At 36.7% G+C, this 25,714-nt stretch overlaps 1 protein-coding gene and 1 long non-coding RNA gene across 2 annotated transcripts in view; one reads left to right on the top strand and one right to left on the bottom strand.

The window, feature by feature from the left end:
- lrmda (leucine rich melanocyte differentiation associated) overlaps window positions 1–25,714 on the top strand; it is a 1,173,034-nt gene that overhangs the window by 1,005,059 nt on the left and 142,261 nt on the right. The window contains exon 6 of the mRNA XM_051923742.1: window positions 4,887–4,971. Within this exon, the coding sequence (XP_051779702.1) occupies window positions 4,887–4,971 (85 nt within the window). The remainder of the gene's footprint in view (window positions 1–4,886; window positions 4,972–25,714) is intronic.
- The window catches only part of LOC127526832 (uncharacterized), a 449,386-nt gene that overhangs the window by 416,121 nt on the left and 7,551 nt on the right, over window positions 1–25,714 (bottom strand). The gene's annotated exons all lie outside the window — the stretch shown is intronic.

Raw genomic sequence — 25,714 nt, 5'->3', positions numbered from 1 at the left:
CATGGGCCATCAGTTCAACACCATTATATTGCTTCTGAATGTTTACTTCATTTAACGCCTTTTGAAAAGTTGAAATCCTCCTTCCAGATCGGAATTAAGTCAGACATAAGTGTGCAATGGCTTTTATGAGCTTTTAAGATCTCTGTGAAGTTCAGAATGCCAAAGAAATGTTTTTTAATGTCAAGAATTCACCATTCCAGTACTTCTTTATAGCCTCCTTGTGTGTGGGTGCCTAAAATCCCAACTGCTAATAAACTTGCTCTGGCTTGAATCATCTTGTAAATATTCCACTTGTAACTGATTATAATGCAGAGCATTGCCTAACTCGTACAACACTTTCCCATGTGAGCCATTGGAGAGTTTAGCTGGTCTGCACTGTATATAACATGGCAGGGTGTAGACACGCTGCATTTAAAAGGCTGTGTTCCTTGGTGAGAATGTCATTTTCTGTAAATTTGTGATTTTAAACAGATGACAGATATTTCTGCCAAGATATCCTGCGTTTTTTTTAATTAAAAACAGTTTTGGAAATGGTGTCTTTAACACTTCTGTTGCCTCATACATTCAATCCGTTTTCTTTGTTACTGTTATTATTACTGCTGCTCTTAACTTTTGCTGCTGTTCATGGCTAACATGGCTGCTACCTCACAGTACTTAAGTCCCATCCTGGGTACTTTTTGTGTGTATGTACTCCCTCTGCTCGAGTGGCTTTCCCTAGCTTTCCTCCCACATTTCCCAGATGTCAGTGTTAGGTTCACTGGTAGTTGCACACCGGCCCTGTAAGAGTGACTGTAAGAATGTATATGGCAGTGTGACTGTAAGAATGTATATGGCAGTGTGACTGTAAGAATGTATATGGCAGTGTGACTGTAAGAATGTATATGGGAGTGCCTCACCAAGGGCTGGTTCCTGCTTTGCTCCTGATATCTTTAGGCTTGGCTCCAGCCCCCAAACCATGAATTGGGTTTGATGATGGATGTATGAATTATCATCCATTTGGTAGATTGCTTTACCCAAGTTTCCTAACTAATTCAGGATATGCTACTGTTTTTGACATATATATTTTTTAAAGTCGTAGCACAGGCAGGTTTAGTTACAGTTGAGGCTGACGCAATGAGATGGAGGCATTGATTGAATTGGCAACTTAGGCTAAAAGTCCAATACCATAGCCCACTACAGCAGTCTGATATCATGCTGGCATTTTCTTGTAACGTTCCCTGCTTGTCCCTCCTTTCTCACTTAAAGTGGAACATGTTTCTTTCTGCCATAGTCTTCAGAAAAGCAATTTAAAGATAACATTGCAAACCTATGTGTTATTTCTGTACGCCCACTGAACATTTCACCACTGCCATCCTGAAAGATAAACAAACGCGGTCTTTTGGAAAAGATTTAGGCTTCCCTAGTGCTTTCTGGAACTGACAATATCATCAACTGCGGCCTTTCCCCTGCGATTACCCTTAGCTGTTTTACAGTACGTGTTTTTAACTGGCTGTTTCTTTACTTGATGAGCGGTCTTGGACATCTCATAATGTTTATTGTGAGAGACACTCTCAATTTGCTCAAAAGTGAACGATGATGGGAGAGATTGCCGCAATGAATTGCAAGCTAAAACAAACATTTAGAGAAACAAATTGGTTTAACAGCTAATGACGCTTGCAGCTAAACGAGAAATTCAATACTGTTCTAGGGAGGAATTCTAAAGAGGAAAATCAGAAAGGAAAGCAAATCTCCTTTACCTTGTGAAGGGCCCTGCCAGGCATCAAACAACTGCTGGAAAGCCTCCAGGCTTTGGTGCAAAAGCTGTCTTTCATGTTCAGTGGAATTCAGGAGGTGCATCAGCAAGCAAATAATACATACTTAAAGGTTTTGGGAATCAGCTTTATTTATCACGTTTCAAAAAGTGAAGTAAAGGGATTGCTGGCTGGTAGCTGAAAGTTCAGTAATGATTCATCAGTTCAAAACCTTCTTATTTTTAAATAAGTAGGGCACTATGTGTGTGTGTGTGTGAGTGAGTGAGTGGGCCCTGCAGTGGACTGGCACTCCACCCACGACTGGGCCCTATCTTGTGTCAAATTTTGGTGTAATTCTCAGGTCCCACCACACCTCTCAGTTAGACTGAGTAGGTTTAAATGTGTTGAGTTCTTTTTATTATATTCAGTGAACACTCCCTTCAGAACTTATTTGGCTCAATAATAATTTATACTGATTTATATTTAAATAGTTATTCAAAAGATATGGCTACTAGTTTAACTGGTAGCACTAAACTGATCCCATAAGAGTCAGTCTGAGTGCATATGTGAATGAATCCTTCACTGGTGCCCAGTCCAGGACTCGTTCCACCTTCATGTCCAATGCTGCCTTGATAAGCTTCAGTTTCCCACAAGTCTGACATGTAATAAGCTGTTTAAGATGAATAAGTAAATCTTGAATAGTTTTAGTAATTTATCTTTTTACGTTTTTTAGGAGTGATGCTACATGTAGGAAGAAAAATGAAAATTTGGAAAAGTAGACCATAAACAGCTGTGTAACTAAAATTTGTAACCTAGTACAAAAAAAAATAAAATATTCGTTACTAAACAACAACAACATTTATTTATATAGCACATTTTCATACAAAAAGTAACTCAAAGTGCTTTACATAATGAAGAAAAGAAAAATAAGACAAAATAAGAAATTAAAATAAGACAACATTAGTTAACATAGAAAAGAGTAAGGTCCGATGGCCAGTGGGGACAGAAAAAACAAAAAAAAACTCCAGACGACTGGAGAAAAAAATAAAATCTGCAGGGGTTCCAGGCCACGAGACCACCCAGTCCCCTCTGGGCATTCTACCTAACATAAATGAAATAGTCCTCTTTGTTTTTAGGGTTCTCACGGAAGGACTTGATGATGATGGTCATGCAGACTTCTGGCTTTTAATCCATCACTGTTGGAACATCACGGTGCTTTGAGTAGATGGTCCTAAAGGACACCGGAAAAGGAAGCAGAAGAGAGAGTAGGGGTTAGTACAGATTTTAGAGCCACCATGAATAGTTATTACAATGAATTGGATATACAGAGTATCAGGATTAAATTACAGTGAAATTATGAGAAGGCCAGGTTAAAATAATGTGTTTTCAGCAGTTTTTTAAAGTGCTCCACTGTATTAGCCTGGCGAATTCCTATTGGCAGGCTATTCCAGATTTTAGGTGCATAACAGCAGAAGGCCGCCTCACCACTTCTTTTAAGTTTTGCTCTTGGAATTCTAAGGAGACACTCATTTGAGGATCTGAGGTTACGATTTGGAATATAAGATGTCAGACATTCCGATATATAAGATGGGGCGAGATTATTTAAGGCTTTATAAACCATAAGCAGAATTTTAAAGTCAATCCTGAATGACACAGGTAACCAGTGTAGTGACACCAAAACTGGAGAAATGTGCTCGGATTTTCTTTTCCTGGTTAGGATTCTAGCAGCTGCATTCTGCACTAGTTGCAAATGATTTATGTCTTTTTTGGGTATTCCTGAGAGGATTGCGTTACAGTAATCTAGCCGACTGAAAACAAACGCGTGAACTAATTTCTCATCATCTTTCAATGATATAAGTGGTCTAACTTTTGCTATGTTTCTTAAGTGAAAAAATGCTGTCCTAGTGATCTGATTAATATGCGATTTAAAATTTAGATTACAGTCAACAGTTACCCCTAAGCTGTCTTGACTTTTAATCCTAATGCATCCAGTTTATTTCTAATAGCCTCATTGTATCCATTTTTGCCAATCACTAAGATTTCAGTTTTCTCTTTATTTAGCTTGAGAAAGTTACTATTCATTCATTCTGAAATACAAGTCAGACATTGTGTTAGTGAATCAAGAGAATCGAGGTCATCAGGTGCTATTGATAAATACAGCTGTGTGTCATCAGCATAGCTGTGATAGCTCACATTGTGCCCTGAGATAATCTGACCTATAACAAGCCAACTTATATGGTTTTAAGATGTGGAAGGAAACTGGAGAACCTATTTAAAACTCATGTGAGCAAAGTACCCAAAGCAGGATTTGAGCCCAGTCCTCAGGAGCTAGTAGTAAAATGCTTAGAATTATAGGATCATTATTGTCATGTGTACAGAGTACAGTGAAAATCTTAGTCGCACATCATAATCAGCAAGCTTGATGTCACCACTCTCCAGTGCCATAATTAGCGAGTATGACTACGGTACAATATAACTTCTTCCTTCCTTATCTGACAAATGACAAAATTAATTGCTTTTTTATTCTATGTATTTATTTTCAAAATTAATTCCATTCTTAAATGTTTAGCATAGAACAACATAGTGAAAATGTATACAATTTTGTCACAGATGAGTGACATAGATAGATAGATAGATAGATAGATAGATAGATAGATAGATAGATAGATAGATAGATAGATAGATAGATAGATAGATAGATAGATAGATAGATAGATAGATAGATAGATAGATATTATCTGTTACTTTATTAATTCCAAGGGGAAATTCACAAACTCCAGCAGCAGCATACTGATAAAGAACAATATTAAATTAAAGAGTGATAACAAAGCAGGTATACAGACAGACAATAACTTTGTATAATTTTAACGTTTACCCCCCCGGGTGGAATTGAAGAGTCGCATAGTGTGGGGGAGGAAATATCTCCTCAGTCTGTCATTGGAGCAGGACATTGACAGCTGTCTGTCGCTGAAGCTGCTCCTCTGTCTGGAGATGATACTGTTTAGTGGATGACATGACTTGTTCACAGTGATGGAATTTGAAGTGGACATTTCTTGGTTTCTAGTTTACATATTTAACCTCTAGGCCACAGACCTTCCATAGTTATGTGTTAAATGCCAAAATATAATCTCTCTATTTCTTTGTTTGATATTATAGGAGTCTCTCGGCCACAAGGGAGCTTCTCCAGAGATGTTCTATACCCCTTTGCCAAGTGGCTCCAGAGATCCAAAAAATCATAAAGGTGAGCCATTCAGTTTAAGAGTTAAAATTAGTGTCATTAACACAAAGCCGAAACAACTTTATGTATGAAAAAAATACAAGGTGTTCCTGTGATTATAGGAAATAAATATGCACTGCATGTTATTTTAAGAAGAGTTCTTTTAGAGTTTTCTTTTTTCTTATTTTTCTTTTCAGTTGCAGTATAATATGATTGAAATAGTTTTGGTTGTTAGTGTCCCAGCAAAAGTCAAATACAAGGTCTTTAAAATGAAGTTTACCAGTAAGGAGATGTTCCACATTACTGTATAATTTGTATTTATATCCTGTTCTTCAGAGGTATACATGGTTTTGTATAATTATATAGTGCCTGCTATTATTGTTTATCATCTTCACCAGTTTAACATCCATTGTATAGGTTTGCCCAGGTTAGCTGGTTACCTCTAAATCTTTTTTCCTTCACTTTCCAAGGTCCTGTGCATCAGACCCATTCTTTTCAGATCATCTGACCCCACCTCCAACCACATCTTCTTTGGCCTCCCTTTCAGCCTCATTCTGCCCACCTCCATCTTTGTGCACTTCTTTACCCAGCTCTATGCCAAACCAGCTTATTCTGTTTCTCCTCAGCACAACATCTCTCACCTGTCTTTCTCTTAACTCAGCATTTGTCTTCCTTTCATTCCATAATATGCCACATCCTTCATTCCTCTGTTCTTCCCCATTTTGCTTCATGTTCCGTTATGTCTCTTTCATAGAGCATCTTGGTCCTTATACAGCATTTCTAAACTTTACGCTTCATTTCCAGTGAGACTCCTTTAAAATATTTATCCATTTTACACTTTTCTGCATTATATTATGTGAAAAGATACGTTGTTAATGGGTTAATTGGCATTTTGCCATTAATGAGTGCAAACATTTGTGGTGACAGTTTACATTGTTTTTTATATAAATAAAAGGTGTTCACAATCTTTGCTATGAAACAACTGTAGCTAGAGTTAAAGAGTAATCAGTAGTGAATGTGTTGCTGTGGACCTTATTGTTAAAACATTTCATATCTATAAATTACTTACTAATACATATCATATGTATGCCATCTACTTTCCTAAAGTTGAACACTGTAGATGTCACTATGTAACAGTTTATTATTTCAAGTTCAATGAAATTCTCCTGAGACTTCCTTAGACTTATGACAGTAGTAAAATACAAATAAGGGATTCAACATTGTGCATTACATACATTTTCAGGTAAAACATACAATACAGTATAGTACAGTAAGAACACACCAGAGTATACTCATGCATCTAACGTACGTACGTTCAAATGGTAGAAAACATTCTGACCTGTTGATAAAAAACTGTCCCAGAACGTAGTAGTTCAAGTGGCAGTGGTTCGGCACCAGGATGGCGAAGGAATAAATGTGACTGTGCAGGATGGCTGAGGACTTTACTTTCTGCCTTTCTAAGACACCACCTGTTATATAGGCAGCTATGTATTAGGAATATTGTAGGCCAACTTTACCACCCTCTGTTGTGAACTGTGATCCTCAGTTCAGCAGGCGTCATGCCAGGATGTTATGCAATGAAGATAAAGCGCCACTGTGCTCCTGTCAATGCTGGTAGTCTTAGATGGAGACAAGGAATTAAAGACATTGCTGAGTTTTATAGACTATGACTCAAATGTGTTGTGACCACTTCAGTCATAGTGACTGAATTAAAGTTATAGACCATCTATACGGCATCACCTGCAATACAGACGCAAGTGTTAACAGATAGTTACAGTAAATGGCTTCTTTCTTCTGTGGTAAATTTCTTTCTTTTTCAGTATCCCACTATTTTTAAAGAGCACATTTCGTATGATTTCTAAACACAATCTTATAAGTGTATTCATTTTAAGAGGACATTTAAGTGGATGAACGCAGTCTACCTGGTGAATAGTATGAGAAGTTTCTAAGGCACTGAAAATTGCACTGAGCAATATAAAGTCTGTTTTAATGAAAAGGAGAAAATATTGCACAGCGGTGAACTAGAGTTAATAAGGTATGCGAAAAGGAGACTAGTCAGAAAGGCTACCAAGAGTTCTTTAAAGGAATCACAACTGAGAAAAAATAAGCTGCATCTACAAAATAGCTGCTCTGGTCTTTATGAGTGGCCAAAATAAAGTTAGTTAATGTGTGGAAAATACTGAATTTGGAGGAGGACTGAGGCTAAAAGCCAAGATGGGCTTTAGATGTCTGTGTTTCCTGAGGATGGGTATTCTTCCTTGCGGGGAAGAGAACAGACAAAGACATTCGACTCTTACTATGTGACTTCACCATCTTCTGTGTCTACTTTTTTGTACCCTTCTGGCAGTAGACCAATGTTCACATTTGTGACACATTATATACTGTAACAGATTAGAGGTCTCCGTGACCCCTTGAACCCTCAGACTAGACGTCAGACACCAGATAAAAGTCCAAATAATAGTTTTATTATTAATAATAATAATAATAATAGTTCACAAAGCACCCTCCACTCCACAATACTCTCAATAATAATCAATAATTCAACCAACAACAACCAATCCTCCACTCCCAGACGCATTGCCACCCTTCCACCCAGCTCAGCTCAACGTCTGGGATTTCCCATCGTCCTTTTATACATCCTGACCCGGAGGTGTTCCTGTCCACAGTTCCTTATCCCTTCCGGGTCAGGGTAAACAGTCCTTTTCTTCAACCCGGGAGCACATCGTTTCTTCCTGTCACGTGACCGTGACGTACTCCCGGGTTATAGGGCGCATAAGAGTCCACGAGCCCCCCTACAGCGACTCCCGGTGGCCCCCAAGGTATCCAGCAGGGCTGTGTATAAAAACTACATAGTCCAGGCGGCCCTGCTGGAACTCGGGGCACGTCCACGCTGCTGGGAGAGCTCCTCCTGGCGGCCTGGGGGTGAGGACCGGAGTAAAAAGCCGGCAATCCTTCACAATACATACCTTTATTTTGGCCAACAAAATGCCAGTACAATAAACAAATAAATGGAATCCTTTTAAGGTCCTATTCTAATTGAAATAGATCTGAAATTCATAGATCTGCTGTGTGCTATTATGTTTGTTATCCATTTTATTTTAATTTCTATTCGTTTAAAAATTGTGTGACAATAAGTGCCCTGTGAAGGACTGGCAACCTAACCAGGCTTATTTCCTGCCTTGTACTCAGTGCTGCTGGTATAGGCTACGGCTCTGCACAACCTAGATTCAGATTAATCAGGTTGGAAAATCTTACTTTATTGCAGAAAGTATGTTCCAAGTCAGCAAGACATGCAATATTATATCTTCTCAAAGCAGAATTTGTAATCATATTGAGAACAGCACAAAATTGCTTCGATACTGCCCAAATGCAGCCAACACCTAAGCAGTTATAGACAGGAGACAAACTGGCTACATTATGACGACCTTCCAAAACGTAAGAGCCAGTGTGAAGGAGCTGGTTCTTAATTAATGTGAAGTGTTCATCAAAAAAGTGATATAAGCTTCTAAAATGCTGAATGAGAAAGAACCCACTGGAACTAGTTTTATCTTAAATACAGCTTCAGTGAAAGCAATTATCTTTCTCAGAGCATCATTGGCAATCCCCTATGTTATTATTATTGACACAGTTGTTAGGCATTCATCCCATTTTCCAGACGCAGATTTAGACTCATTGAGTTTTAAATTGATTGCTGAGGATGTTGTGGAGTAATTTATACAGCGACTTATCATAATTAGTTATAGTTTGCAGTTGCCTTAATGTGAGGTGCAGTTAATGTTTCACAATTGATTTTGCTGTATATCTGCATGGACCTGTTTAATGTGTGCCACCCAGAGATCTGTTATAGATGGGCCAGTATTAATAAGTTAATGTGGGAACCAATAAACCGTATTTGCAGCAGATGTAAAAATAAAGATTCAGTGTCAAGAAACCTTGAATAAGACATCTGAGATAAATGCTATTCACCAGTGATGCTAAGATTGTTATCGAGTATGGATGTGATTATTTGCATCTAAAACCTAATGAAAAAGACTGAGCTGTTTCAAGTACAGAATTTAAAAAAGATATAATGAATCTGAAATGTATCTGCTGAAAAGCTTTATACAATGTGTTGAACATACTGTATAAGTGGTATATGTTTAAGCCCAAGAAGAATCTGGGAAAAAGAGAACAATGAACAAAATGCATACAGTATATTATTAAAGTATGAGGAAGAAATTGCAGTTATTAACTGAAATTGCTGTAATTGACACCAATCCTTTCTGCTTTTTAGTATTTTTTAACTGAGCGGAGATACATTCTTTATATGAAGTCTTTATGGAATTCCATTGTGTTTCTGAAAGAATATTTTTGTGTAGCCAGAAAAATAAACTTGCTGTACCTTAATGACTTTTTTAGGTCATAAATTGTATAAACAATTATAATGCCAGTTTTTTCCTTATATCGGGTGGCACGTGAATCAATAGCCCAGAGTTAGTGTCATTACAAGTTTCATTAGTAATGGAAGAATTACAAATGTTATATTACATTTGAAAATCTATTTTGTAATATTATTATTATTATTGTTATTATTATTATTATGGTGGTGGTAAAAATCTCTAGATTACATATGGAAGGGTTTGTTTTTCTTTCATTGGTTACAGAACTTCTTACAATTACTGAATTGTGCATTTCATAGGATCACTTCCAAAGGGATATTGTTGGGAATCTCTCATGTGTCAACTTGAAGGAACATACAGTTCCACAATCAAAATGTTTTGTTTCATTGAATAAGGCTTATCTTCTCTCCAGCAAGCGCTTAGATAACAGAACTAATAGAATGAAATTAAATCTTCTTGGAGACTTCCCACTAGCTTCATCTGACTATATTTATTGTTTAGCTAAAACCAAGGTGAGGCAGACTTTTCTATGTGCCACCCTGTAGTACGCTTATTTAAGAAATGATATTGATTTAGTATAATATTTATGAGCACGTATGTAACAAGTTCAAATAAGAACCGTTTGTTTAGAGTTCCTAATCTGTTGAAAAAATGTTAATAAATGTAGTGAGAGATTAAATATTGTAATAAATATCAGTAGGCAATAATTAACTTTTTGCTCTAGTTTGTGAGCAAACTGTATGAATTGTCTATATTATAACATATATAAATTTTCATTTAGTTTGCTGTAAAAATAAGTATCTTAATTAAAACCAGATATTAAAGAAGAAAAAAAATTTTGATTAGGGATAAACAACAAGAATGAAGAGAGAAAGAGAAAACAGAAACTCTTTCTAGAAACACCGCAGCTTAAATATTTTAGCAAGGCTGATTGAGTGGGGCTGTGAATATGAAAAGACAGACTGGTTGTCAGTCACCAATAAACAAAGAAATGTAAAAGAACAAATGCTTAAGATTGCAATATATTACAACATCCATCCATCCATCCAGTATCCAACCTGCTATATCCTAACTACTGGGTCACGGGGGTCTGCTGGAGCCAATCCCAGCCAACACAGGGCACAAGGCAGGAAACAAACCCCGGGCAGGACGCCAGCCCACCGCAGATATTACAACATAACATTATCAAATCCACTTAGTACGATTCAGTGACATTGGGAGAACAGAATATCATTTCTACTTATTTGTATTTTAACCTGATAAATAGAACTTTTGAAAACAAATACTTCTATAGATTTTTAAAAATGCTGCCATACTGGGTCACCTCAAAGCCTTATACTCAAAACCAGGAGTCTTTAAGCAGACAATGAGACAACTGATTGTGTCAGGACAGCTTTCAGTTTTAACTAATGCGAAAAGAGACTATTTGACAATTTTCTCCCTGGGGAGACATACAGATAGATCTATCTATCTATCTATCTATCTATCTATCTATCTATCTATCTATCTATCTATCTATCTATCTATCTATCTATCTATCTATCTATCTATCTATCTATCTATCTATCTATCTATCTGATACTGTGGTTCCATAAGTTTCCCACAGCTGCTTCTATTTGAGAGAGTAAGCCAGCATTAACAGAACAAGCTAAGTGCAGTACTTTATCTTCTTTATTTCTTTATATTTATGTGGTACGGGAAAATTGTTGCTTGGGCAAAACTACCAAAAAATTTTTTTTTCCAAGTTTTGTGTGTCTCTTACCTAATATAAGTTTGTTTTTTTTTTTTTCATTTTTACCATCATTAATTAGAGATCTGACTTACTGATTTGAGCATGGTTGACTTTTTTATCCACTAATTCTATTAGATTTACAGTATGTCTGATTAGTACCTTTTGATGTACAGAGTGTGCTACACTTAAATTGAATTTATATATTATTGAATGTTCCAGTTGCCAAGAATTTGTAGGAATATGTAAAGCACAGTGTTTCAGCTGAGCTTTAATGGAAGTTGGGAACAGTTTCAAAATTTACAAAAAAATGAACTACAGTATTACTGCAGGATTGGTTTACATCGATTGTGAATCAAAATTGGCAGAACTACATACACTGAACAAGCATAACAAAATTCAATAGATTACAAAACACATTCTCATTTCTTCCATACTGTCAACAGTAAAATCAGTATTTAAACTGCTTGCAACCCACTCAGACCAACAACTTCTAATAAGACAAATAGAAAGTGATTCAAATATAATTAAAACCTTGGATACCTATCAATTGACAAAAGAAGGTATCAGCTTTATTTGCAAACATGAAATAAACAATATTATGGAAGTAGCTTACAAAAAACTATCCACTCGTTAAAGTGAGAGAAACACATACCTCATTTGATTTAATCATATAACAATAACACATTTATGGAGAGCAAAAATATATTGATCCAGCGTTAGTCTGTTCTTTTCTTAAATGTTAACAGCAACCATCACCTGATAACATACCAAGGTACCTGAAGATAAAATATAAAAATCTTTATTACATAATCTTTTAAAAATACTGTATAAAGCCACAACCAAATTAACCAATTGTAGTGCCTCACATCTCTCATTCTTCTAATACACATGGTGTCTTTAATGCAGTCCAAAGTACAGGCATCAGAGAGGCACTCGGCCTCTCAGCACTCTGCGCCACCTTTTAAAGAACACTAATGTAAGAACCTCAGCTCACACTTGATGACCTCAGTTGTGTTTCCATCTGCTGCCTCACTGCCTAATTAGATATGCCTCAATTTGTTTCCTGTTTCAGGGCTTTCTTTCTGGATTCCACTTTCATTTTTCCATGGTTTTTTTTTTGGATACTGCTTCCTGTGTTTTGAAATTTATTTACTCTTTGATTTCAGGTATTATTAAAATAATATGTTTCTATATATTTGTACCTGGCTCTTCCTGGCTCCTCCCTTTAGGTTTATTTTTATCCAGATCAGCATCACCACTTTGGATCATGAGCATTGTGCTACTCTGTGCCCTCATGGTGTAATTTTAATACAGAGGAAGTTGAAGTCAGTTGGAAACCTGACACCTTCTGAGGCTCCATGTTATTCAGCCATCCATAGTCCATTGTGCTACAGCATATAGGATGAAATTTATGGTTTAAACCACCACACTTTTCAATCCATGCAAGCGTCCTGTTTGCAATGGTATGGCTGACGCATTATTAACCGATAATACCATATTTAAACTTTGCATTGGACAATTCACCAGTTTTCTTTCCTTTTATATGTAGCCGATATTCATTGAAGTAAGAAGCAGTGTGCTAAAAGGGCTGTTCCTGGACTACATTTGAAATTGAGGAGTGACAGTGGAAAGTGAGCAGTGAGCTGTCAGTCTTCAGAATTTTCTTGCAGGAAGAATAAGTGCTTCTTTAAGAGTGATCTGGTTTTTATCATATCCATGAATCCTTTCTTGGATATAAAGGTGAAGAGCAATCAATATACTGAGGCTCTTTGTGTTTACTTTTCACAACAGCACTGTGGTGGACCACTTGAGGGTTGTGAAAGAAAGGAATAGCTATGTCAGTTCTTGTAAAGCTACAAAATAAGTGCTAGAAGTTGAGAATTATTCATTCACCATCTTTTTTTTATAAAATTTTGAAAGACATGGAGAGTCAGAGTTGGGATTTGTTTTTTAAAATAAGCACACAAAAAAGGGATATGTTGCAGATATTGGTGTTTTTTATGATACACAGAATTTATATATATATATATATATATATATATATATATATATATATATATATATATATATATATGTGTGTAGTAGTCTTTAACTTTGAGTTTTTAAACTGTATACAATGGAGTTGAATCTGTCATTGTCTATACCAGATTCCAAGATTTATGTTTTGATTATTTCTAGCACATTTGGCTTAAATGTAAATATGATAGAAAAACTGTCCAAATTGTTTGTATGTCTATTTGAAACTGTAGCATTTACATTTAACTGTGAAGTTCACTGCAGTAATAGGGCAGCACAGTGGGATTTGGATTGCATGTATGGTCAGCATAGTGTGGATTTTCACATTCATGTCTATTTGTTTTTTTGTATATATGTATATATTAGATTAACTGTTAACTCTAAATTTGCGCTGTTGAACTGTGTGTATGTGTTTCCCTTTGGATGGACTGGTGGAATCTTGCACTTGATAGTACAGGGATAGACAAAGTAGATTTGATAATGATATTGCATATTATTGTGCCTCCATATGAAATTATAGATGACACTAAACTAGCTTGGCTTTTAACATTTGTTCAATGTGTAACAAAATTGTTGCTGGTTTATCATGAACCTGTATCTCTTTTTTTCAGGAGCATGGAGAAATTATTGTAAAAATGATTACATTTTAAAAAGATTATTGACGAACTGTGTTTGCTATCCTTGACCTGAATTTTAGTTCAAAATGTCCCTGTAAATTTTACTGTACACTTATCTGAGCAAGCAACATACAGTTGCCCATAAGAGAATTTTCACCAGAGATGTCTAACCTGCACAGCATAAACTCACCGAAGACTGCGTTCATTTAAATTAGAGGGGGTAAACTGATGGGATGAGAGGTATAAATATGGATTTTCTTTATCCCAGCCAATTAAGATTATAGTCACCTGTTCTTCCCTTGAGTTGCACTGTCCTTCATCTTCAACCAGTCACCTTTTAACTTAGCTATTGACATCGCAAAAGAGACACTTAATGCTTGATAACAGAAGACCAACAATATTAGATTTTTCAAGTCCATTAAGACTCCTTATAGCTTATATTCCAAATTGGACTGTCCCTGAGTCAGACTTCAATGATTTGATGCAAAAACAAACACACATACTGTACATGTCAGGTTTGTTTACTGTATATTGTTATAGCTGTGTTTTCTAGCTTTTCCATGGTTTTACTTGAAAAGTCCATTGTAAATTTAAAGTGGGAAAAATTATTGTGTTTAAACCAAATACAGTCAGAGATCCTAATCTCTCTATTATAAAAAAAAAACCCTGAAGAGAAACAGTAGGGCATCGAGACGTAGTCTTCACGTTAAGATCATGGAAGACAGTTAAAAGACCCGCGAGGACCTTAAACATGAGACATTGTGTCAAGAGATTGATCCAGGACAGTCTCGCCATGACGTAGAACATGAGATTCTTGCAAGACACGCCCTACTTACAATCAATATCAAAAAAGACAACGGGGTAACAAAACATTCAGTCTTGTGAAGGATTTGGGCACACACAGATCCAGGGTTTCAACGCATATAAAGCATATAAGGACAATACGTTATAAATGAAACGTCAACGACTAATCAAAGAAGAAAGCAGTTCGGAGAAAAGAGACTCAAAAGTGTTGGAAGGAAAAAAGAGCAAAAAAGAAAAAATAATCTAGGTGCAAATTCAGAAAATAAGGAAAGTAATTATCAGCCCGTAACAACTGGAACTGAAACAAAGCACGTCCAATCGGGCTCAGAGTTAAAAGACAGAGTAAAAGACAAAGTAGAACTTCATAAACACGTTCACAAACGTTGGCGCTATACACATGCAAAGCAGATTATGAAAGCAGTGGAATTTAAAATGCTCAAAAAAATGTAAAAAAACGTATGCGCGATACAAATGTGGAGAAAGTTAAAGAATATGAAAGTAGGAAAATTAGAAAGTATAAAAAAAGAAAGTAAAGATCCCAGTAGTACAAACAAATGGAAATTAATACTCATGGACCAGGTGTCATTGAAAAAAAAAGCAGGACAAAGCGAGGTCAGAAATAAAAGACAGAGTAGAAAACAAAGTAAAACGTCATAAAGAGGTTACAAAACAAAGGGGCCAAACACATGCAGAGAAGGTTAGCGATAATGAAAACTGGAATTCAAAAGACTCAAAAAAAACGTAGGCACGAAACACATGCAGAGCAAGACACAGAATATGAAAGCAGAAAAAAATAACAGTGTCAAAAAAAGAAAGTAAACATCGCATTAGTGCAAAAAAAGAGAAATTATTACCCGGAGAAATAACTAAAAGGTGAATAGAGATCGAATATATGGCCACCAGTGATATGTCAGAAGTATATAAATATTGTAAGACTTTGAAGTTTAAGTCAGAGAATTTCAAAAACGTGGTTTACCTCACATGCATTTATTGGTTACTTTGCAAAAAAAATTATTCACTGCTGCTGATGTAGATCGCTTTGTCTGTGCTGAAATTCCAAACAGAGAAGCCTATCCTGAATTATGGTACAGTATGGTCATTAAACACATGTCTCATTGACCACATTTAAAAGATTCAGTATACTGGGACTCGAAAGATTCCAAATATTGTTTTTGCATAAGTTCTGAAATAAAAGTGAATCCAATGAAATAGCAACAATTCAAAAAAGTAAAAAAATCTTAAAAGTGTGTATCCGGAAAACCAAACACGGGGTTGGCAAGCGAAGCAAGCAGGGGGCGAAGCCCCCTAGTTAATTATTATGTTTGAATGAGCTTCAGAGTACAGGGCAGGTTGTGATGGTAGTTTAATGATACGATTATATGGCTATGCATGAAGCGCCATGCGGCCATGACACAAACTGTGAGGAAACATTCTTGACAAAAGTATAATTTAATTGTCATGAATCGAATGTGCATTCTCTGTTTGAGATTATATGTCAAAAACCTAATGTGAAAACCTGTGTGAATTACGTGTGTACCAAATTTAAAGAAATTGTGCTTTACAAATGTAGAGATTAAACATAATAAATGGGTGTTTTTCACAATTAATGACAGTCCAGTTTAGTAGTCAGGGAGACAGAACAGTTTCACTGGATGTACAGTATAAGTCACTGAAACATTTTGTTATAAATCCATCCATCCATCCATTTTCCAACCCGCTGAATCCGAACACAGGATCACGGGGGTCTGCTGGAGCCAATCCCAGCCAACACAGGGCACAAGGCAGGAACCAATCCTGGGCAGGGTGCCAACCCACCGCAGGACACACACAAACACACCCACACACCAAGCACACACTAGGGCCAATTTAGAATTGCCAATCCACCTAACCTGCATGTCTTTGGACTGTGGGATGAAACCGGAGCGCCCGGAGGAAACCCACACAGACACGGGGAGAACATGCAAACTCCACACAGTGAGGACCCGGGAAGCGAACCCAGGTCCCCAGGTCTCCCAACTGTGAGGCAGCAGTGCTACCCACTGCGCCACCGTGATGCCCACATTTGGATATACATGATATTTTTGTCTGTAGTGCAGTTAGACTCATATTTTATTCTACAATTTCTTAAGGGCAATATTTTTAATTCTATACTTAGTTATAGTGAGAATTGTAATATCAACATCACTTTCTTGCCTCAGTCAGTTGCTTCTTTTATTTGTGGCCTTCATGTTGATGGTTTTAAAGGATCAGCCATTCTTCGTGGGTCTGGTAAGCCTTATTAATGCTAAAGAAATTCCCAGAGAAGTTGGAATTGTTTTGAGTCTTCCCCTAAAAGTTTTACGAGGGTGTGAAGCAGCAGCAATGTTCCTCTGAATAGCACTTGCTTAATCTAAATGCATTTTGAAGGATCCAGGATGGCTTGTATTTCAATATTTATCTACAGTACAGTAGCCTTATGTGTCCTCCATGAAAGCACTTCAAGTTACTTTGTGTAACATTTTCACACTCACCGTTATTCATTTACTTATTGACTTCCATTGGCTCCATTACAGGAACCTCAATAAAAGTAAGTGTCACTTTTTGTTTTATGTATCTGAAATGGAAACTTCAGCCTGCAGAAGATTCTTAGTCATTGATTAGGCAGCCAAAAAACATTTAAAAGTAAGGTCTTTGAGTCTGTCTGTGTAAACCACTAGCCGAGTCTTAGAAGTATTCACTTAAGCAGCATCTTATTCCTTGCTTTGCGCCTGATGTTGCCAGACTTGCATACGTAAAGGCCAACCAAACAGTGCAAGCCATCTGAAAATAATGAATGCCTGGAAGCAGCAGATTAGAGTAGTATGGCGTGCTAATTTGAATGAATTCCTTTATCAGAAGGGGAGAAAACATTGTATGACCTGTAGTAAGTTTGATAAGTCAGACCCCCAGCAGCCTCCTTAATTAATTATTTTGCATCATAATTTCTAATGTTAAATGGTATTGAAGCAGACAGGACCAATGCAGAGTCTAGCAGGTCAGTGCATATTTGAGGTTTTTCTTCTGTAGCAGAATGTTTATTGCTGTAGACTGAGCATGCTGTTTTTCCACTTCTAAAAGTACCTTATTTATTTTTTCTGCCTTGCATCCTATGCCTGCTGGGATAGGCTCCAGCCCCCTGGGACCCTGCTCAGGATTAAGCACGTTTAGACAATGGTATGGTATGGTCAGGTGTGGTACATACAGTATATTGTCATAAAGCACTAAGTAGTTTAACTTAAATGATACATTAGTAAGTGTTTTTTAAACCTTTGATAAAGATGAAAATAAGACATAATAGAAGGAAGGGTTGAGTGTGTTCTGTTATTTCCTGTCCACATGTATACTGTGCAACTGTGAATAAAATTAGTAAGAATATGATAATTTTTTAAATTACCGTATATACTCACATATAAGTCGGGTCTTGAAACCCAAAAAATCTATCATAAAATCAGAGCACGACTTATATGCTCAATCAAAAATGAAACACTTAATTTTTAGTTTTTTAACTTCTTGCTTCCTCCAATCTCGCATCAGTTTCTCAAACACATCGAATTTTGTTGCAGCAGTGCAGTTACCAATTCCTTTCGCCACTTCAACAGCTTTTAATTTTAAGCCAGCTTCATATTTCCTTCTGAACAAACGCTCTATCGTAGATAAGGGATGCTCTTACGATAAAGGTGTATGAAGGTATGAGCTCCAAAAAACGCAAAACAGTGCAAACGTCACTTCGTAATATTTCGGGTATTGCCGTGTGGTCACGTAGGCACAATACATAGAAAAAAAAGGCAGCATGCTCTGTGTTTACTTTCTCAGGTGGGTGTTAGCATATCATAATCCCTTGAACCGATAGTGTGAGTTTTCTGCATTTGACTTATACGGCTGACATTATAAAATACCAGAAATTACATGGTAAAATCAAGCCCTGAATTATCCACGGGAGAACTTAAACACTAGTGAGTATATACGGTAATTTAGTAAAAATGGTTAATCTGGCAATTGATACACTGGATAATACAGTACAAAAACCTCTTCTTCTTCTTCTTCTTCCACAGTTATTCCTATTTTTATATAGGGTGGCTATTTTTTGTGGCTAGATGTTTGTTCAGTCCTGAAATGGTTTGCATTTATAATATTGCATGAACTTTATTCATTTTAATGGTGTTAAATCGAGTTTTGTTTTCCTTAGAAGAGATGGGTGTCTCTTTGCATCTTGTGTCTGTTCTGGTCTTTAATTTGCCAGTTATAATGTAGATTTCCTGAGGTGTGAACAGCCAGGGATTCTTATCCATATGGCAGTAAGCAGAAGTAAACACTTGTGCATGCAATTATATAATAATTCAGCTCCAGCTTTCCTCCCACATCTCAAAGACAGGCTTGGCAGGTCTACTGGAAACTCCAAACTGGTGCCATATAAGTGTGGGTTGGTGTGTGTGTGTATGTGTGAGTGGGCCATGCAGTGACCTGCTGTCCCGTCCAGGGTTAGTTCCTCCCTTGCACCTGATGCTAGACCCTTTTTCTGGGTTATTTTAAATGGTTTCTTTTAAATCTAGGACAATAAATTATGTCATATTACAGTGTGTTGATAATTTAAGATTACTTTTTACAGCTTCCATGTTAGGGGAAATATTATACTATAGTGTATTTGAGAAGATTTAAACTGTAATTGTTATTTTTGACTTTATTTCAATTTTATATATTGCTTAATTTTACCTTTCACATTATACTACAGGAAATGCATAATTTTCTGTCCAAAGTAATTATAATTAGAGTACTTTATATTTATATATTAATTGCACATGCTTAGAAAACCCTCTTTATTATAAAAAGACTGTTTGTGTAGGGCAAACTTTTATTCCTCACAAGGCTCAATGCCATTCAATAATATTAATCTTGGGGAAATTCCAGCCTTGGTGTATATATGTTTTTTAAATGGCACAAAATGGCTATTATAGCCCCCAGGGGAGGGCAGCCTTCAAAAAGAAAGCTGTTGAATAGACACCAGGGACTTCTCAATTTTTGTTGCAGTTTACCTTTATTACAATGTGGCTGATTTGCAGCAAAGTGAATATTTCTAACAGCAAACTATTTACAAGCTTACTGGAACAAATAAACAAACATCTGGAAGCATTCAAAGCATTTAATTAAAATGTTCATTTTTTGCCAAAAATGGAAAAATCATGAAAAATTGCCTGTCGAGTAGATTGTAAGAGGCCAGATGACAGAGCTGTGGGTGTTAGGCACTGACTTTTCAACACAGTGGAATCATCTGATATTTACACCTGCTGGTATTGCTGTTGTTCCATTAGCATGCATCTGGAGCATTGTCACTTAGTTTGCAAACTTGTGGATCACGTTTGGATGAGTAAAGTTTGCCCTCAGCTGCAGAATATTCTCATGTCCATTCTCATCTTCATGTCCATTTTCAGGTTTTCTGAATGTAACAATGTGCAGTATTTCTGCAATTGAAAATTGAATTCACATTTTATGTTGTACAGAATAAGGTTTAAGTACTTAGTTTAAGGCAAAATATAAAGTTGTTTTTCCCAAATCAATAATTTAATCAACAATTTTGGTGTTTCTATGCAATACATTACATAAGAGAATCATTGCTTGCTCTGTTAATTCTGATACTAATATCCTCTTGGGTAAACACAAAGCTAAGAATCTTGAGCGCCACTGTTTAAATACATAAGTCTTTTTCCAACATAAGCAAATCTTTTCTTTATCTTCTTTATACTTTGTAGTATATCATGTTGTATATTTTTTTTATTATTTTATGTGAATAATACATTTTTTTGAATGCAGATTCAGAATATGGGGTTTTGATGTGGATAGTGAACTTTGTATGTACTGTATAAGAGTGATTTTTTTGGATAGAGAGATTACAAATAGCAAAGGACTAGTGTACAGTTAAGTAATAAAAGCACACAATGCAAATTAAAAGTTGAAAGTGCAGTATAATTAATAGTTTTTCTAAGGTAATCCGCAGTGCAAATCCATAAATGCATAGAGAGCTATACTAAACAAAAAAATTAACTTGGCTTTCTTGGACCCACCTTGCTTCCTCCAGCAGATGTTCATGACCACCAGCACAGTCAGATTGCATAATGGGACGACTTATGGAGAAGAGATTTGCCTTCTAGTACAGTGGTGTCATAATAACAATATGTCTCTTAATGCCAGCAAAGTCCAGGAGTTGGTTATACTCTTCAGAAAGTAGGAAGGAGAACTCACTCCCATCTATAACAGTGGGATCCGAGTTTAAAATTTCCAAACTAAACTGAAGTGGGCACAGCACTTTTTAGTAATTTCTCAGATGTCTGAGGAAAGCCTGGATCTCTCAATCAGTGCCCACCAAACTTAATAGGTTAATAGTGGAGTCAGTCCTCTCTGGCAGGATAATGTTCTGTTATGGCACCTTCAGAGCTCAGATCTCAAAAGTGCTGCAAATACTGATGAAGTCAGTTCAAAACATTATTGGCAACCAGCAGCTTTCTTTTCAGGGCATGTATAACACATACCACCTTAGAAAGAAATACTAGATTATTAAAGGCCTCAACTGTCCTGAATAATGATCTCTCTCCCCAGTGGAAACTGAATGGGGATGTTTTAACTCACACCACTAGATTCCTTGATAGTTTCTATCCTTCAATGAACAGAAACTTTACTGACATATACATGATTGTTTTCTATATGTATGTTATACACACATACACCCACACACCCACACTATATATATATATATATATATAGTGGAACCTCAGGTCAAAACAGTAATTCGTTCCAAAACTCTGGTTGTAACCCGATTTGGTCGTGACCCGAAGTAATTTCCCCCATAGGATTGTATGTAAATACAATTAATCCATTCCAGACCGTACGAACTGTATGTAAATATATTTTTTTAAAGATTTTTAAGCACAAAAATAGTTAATCATACCATAGAATGCACAGTGTAATAGTAAACTAAATGTAAAAACATTGAATAATACTGAGAAAACCTTGAACAGAGAAAACTAGCATTACAAGAATTCACGCTATAGCCTTACGAACTGCTCACTGTAAACACTTTGTTTTAATGAGTTTTAAGCACAGGGAAAAACAAGAACATTTGAAAAATCCATAATTTAATAAACAACCAAGAAAATTAACATTGCAACAATGCACACTACGAACCAATCGCTGTAAACAGAAGTGAAATGTAGGTTAAAATCCAATAGAAAAAAGTCTTCATTAAATACAACAAGGTTAAAACAATGCTCGAATCAGTCTCTTTAAAAACAAGCCCGGTGCATTCTTTAACTGCCTTCTTGGTCTTACGTAGCCAGCTCTCTCTCTCTCTCTCTCTCTCTCTCGCTTGCTCGCTGCACAGGGAATGCACAGGGAGAGACTGAACACGTACGGAAATCATCGGCGAGTACAAACCAGAAGGGAAACTGGCTTGTTCATCACCTGAGTGTGTGGTCGTGAACAGATGCAAAAGTTTGGCAAACTTTTTGGTCGTAACCCAATTTGTATGTGTTCAGAGACGTTTGTGACCCGAGGTTCCACTGTATGTATATATATATATATATATATATATATATATATATATATGCACAGTATATATATGAGTGTATGTATATACAAATGAAAGAAATGCCAGTCTTCAGCTCTCTCAAATTGTCTACTTGGACAATCTTTTAAATAACTCACCTCTAGAGGAGGTCTAGTAGACTTGGATTCAAGAAATGACGTCTCCTTCTGGTGTTGGCTGTTTTTTTATGAGGCTGGGACCTTTCTCTGTGTATATCATAAGCCCCCATTGGGCGTCTTCTCGGAACTGTGGAAGTATGAGACAGAACAGTTAGTGATGATGCCCCCTCCTGTCCCGGAGTGGTATTACCTGCTTGATTATATATATGGCATTCAAAGTACAGTGGAACCTCGGGTCACAACCGTAATTCATTCCAAAACTCTGGTCGCAACCCGATTTAGTCGTGACCCGAAGTAATTTCCCCCATAGGATTGTATGTAAATACAATTAATCCATTCTGGACCGTATGAGCTGTATGTAAATATATATTTTTTTTAAAGATTTTTAAGCACAAAAATAGTTAATTATACCATAGAATGCACAGTGTAATAGTAAACTAAATGTTTACTTACTTCTTCTGTAATGTTTACTTCTTCTACTTGGGCTCTCTCGCTCGCTCTCTCTCTCTCTCTCTCTCTCTCTCTCTCTCTCTCTCTCTCGCTCGCTCGCTCGCTCTCTCACTTGCTCGCTGTACAAGGTGATACTGAACACGTGCGGAAATCATCGGCACGTACGAACCGGAAGGGAAACTGGCTTGTTTGTCACCCGAGTGTGTGGTCATGAACAGATGCAAAAGTTTGGCAAACTTTTTGGTCGTAACCCGATTTGTATGTGATCCAAGACATTCATGACCCGAGGTTCCACTCTATAATGTTATATTCATTGTCCATTTTTTTGTGTCTGTCATTTCAATTGTATTACTGTCAGTAGTCTGTGGGAGACATTCATGTAAGAGTTTCAACATACTAAGTACACATGACAGAAAACATAAACCAAATTGAAGTGAATTGATAGCTCTATAATTCTATATAGCTCTTAATAACAAATCTGGCCATGGTTGTGAAATCTAAAAAAAGTATCTTGTGTTTCCAGTGCTTCCTAATCATTTGATATTCCTTTTGCTGTTCCTAAAACACTTTATTCCTTTCTTGACAGTTCTCTTAATACTAAAACTGTGACAAACTTGTTAATGCAGTATATGCGCTCAGGCTTTAAATTAGAAATGTTCATGTGCCAGAACTATAACTTTGCTTTCAAAATCCTGTTGTTTTATTTGGTCACTTAATAATATCATATTTTATCCATCCATACTTTTTTCTGACCTGTTTTTTCTTGTCGATTCATCTGATTTTCTGTTCATTTCAATTGCCCAGTTACAAATGAACCCCCTATATTTGCTTACAAGTACTGCATAATTTAGTAAGGTAATCATATATTTTTCTGAATTGTGTACTTCTCAAGTAACAAATAGAAGTATGTATTTAGACCTCTGTTAATAAATAATATCAACCAAAATTTTTTATTTGTAAGCACCATTCTTAGCACTTCTGCCTCAAAGATTAAGTGTCATGAGTTCAAATTCCAAGCCTGGTTGCCATCTGTGCAGAATTTGCACTCTCCCTGTTGTGTACTGTATATACAATTTTCTCTTGATCATTTGTTCTCCTCCCACCTTCCAAAGGGGTATATTGGACTAACTGGTAACTCTGTGTTGGTCCTGTGTGAATGGGCTCTGCAATCGACTGACACCTTGTCCAGGGCTAGGACTTCTGGGTTGGCCTTTGGCTCTGTGGCCGTGTTTTGGGATCAGTGCCTCTGAGAATGTTATGTCATGTTTTGCCAACTCACACACTATCAATGCATTCACACTTTGTAATGTGCTACCAGTAAAAACAAATGCAAAAACTTCTTCAGTCATTTTTATAGATATACAACACCGGAACACATTCCCTTGGGGTCTAGTTGAATATCTGCTGAAATGTTAACAGTGTTCCTTATGTGAAGCACACTTGTGTAGTAATCATTTACACTACCGAAGTGCCTGTCTTAGCACATCCATAGCATGCTTAGTATTGGTTAAATCCAATAAAAATGCTGATCAGGGCTGATGATCATTGTTTGTCTCTGATAGAAAGTAGTTTACCCTTCTGCCTGTGGAAACATAAATACATTTAATGTATTATCATTATAGGGTTTATAGGATCATTATTATCACATGTACAGAGTGCAGTGATTTTTTTACTTGCCATGATAATCAACATGCAACAGATCACCACTCTCCGGTGCCATTATTAGTATGTTATAGCAATCTTAATTACTTGAAAAATTTCAGAATAATGTCAAAATTATAGAAGAGAATTCCAAAAAAGTACAAATTAGCCAAATGCGAGGGAATTTTTTCATTCTCATGTTTACCATACCAGATCCTGGGCTGAGGCAGTGGTGCTCAAAATAGAATAAAACTACTCAAAGATTCATTGTCCCTTTTTTGATTACCACATACTGTATTAATTTCAACTTTTCTTTTTCAACTGCATTACTTTTTCTGGAAATGTATACAAATATTAGTATCTGCATAAAAAATCTATAAGTAAACCCATAGAGTAAACCAGACTGTGTGTGTTGGAGAGAGTGGTCAGTAACATGGGGCACCCCAAGGACCTTCCCTTTCTCAGTTTCTTCACATCCTATACCTAACTGCTTTTCTGTACTCCAAATTACGCCATGTACAGATGTTCACAGAAGACTTCTATTTTTTAGGAAGATAGGAGAGTGCTGGTGGACTCTGTCATGGGGTGCAGGTACAAGCCCATGGAAGTGAACAATGGCAAGAAAAATGAGTTGATGGTGGCGCTCCAGCATATCAGGGTGTCCATGGGTTAAGTTACCAAAATGGTTGGAGTATGTACAAATACTATAAATGTTAGTTGTGAAAAGTGAGCAAAACCTGCAAAAATGTAGGGTATCACACATTTTTACAGTGGGGAGCTTGACATTGTATGAGAACTTGTGGAGTGTAGTTACTATAGCTGTGGATTAAGTCTTTGTCCTCTTACTTGTCCTTTTCTTAGAATAAATAAATTAATTTCCTTACATATTTTAATTCTGATGCTTTAATCAATTTTAATACAGACTGTTCAACAAAAGAGAGGAGAGGAAAGAGGTTAGGAGCACACACTAATACAGCACATTGCTGCACCCACCACGTAAAAAATCAATTTAGGATCCCCAGATTAGGACCCAAGTGCAGCCATGCAATGGGTGACACCTTAGCACCACACTAGTTCAGATGGAATGGAACAGTGTGAGATTTTTTATGGTGGCTGGAGTGCCAGTTCTGCCACCAACCCCCAGGTTTTTTCCTGCAGGTTGGAGGGCCTACTTGCAAGGCTGGATACAGATTAGCACCATACCCAGGACGAAGCAATTGCAGGTTAAGGGCCTTGCTCAGGGGCCCAACGGAATAGAGTCACTTCGGGCGTTTATGGGATTTGAACCAGCAACCTTCCGATTACCAGTGTAGATCCCTACCTCAGAGCCACCACTCCACCCAACAAAAGGATAACAAGAAAAACAAAAGAATATTTTATTTAAGGTCAAAATATAGTTTTTAAATATTGGATTGTTT

The sequence above is a fragment of the Erpetoichthys calabaricus genome, chromosome 2 (assembly GCF_900747795.2).
Source record: "Erpetoichthys calabaricus chromosome 2, fErpCal1.3, whole genome shotgun sequence".
Taxonomy (NCBI): Eukaryota; Metazoa; Chordata; class Cladistia; order Polypteriformes; family Polypteridae; genus Erpetoichthys; species Erpetoichthys calabaricus.
This window is presented reverse-complemented; position numbering and strand designations above follow the sequence as displayed.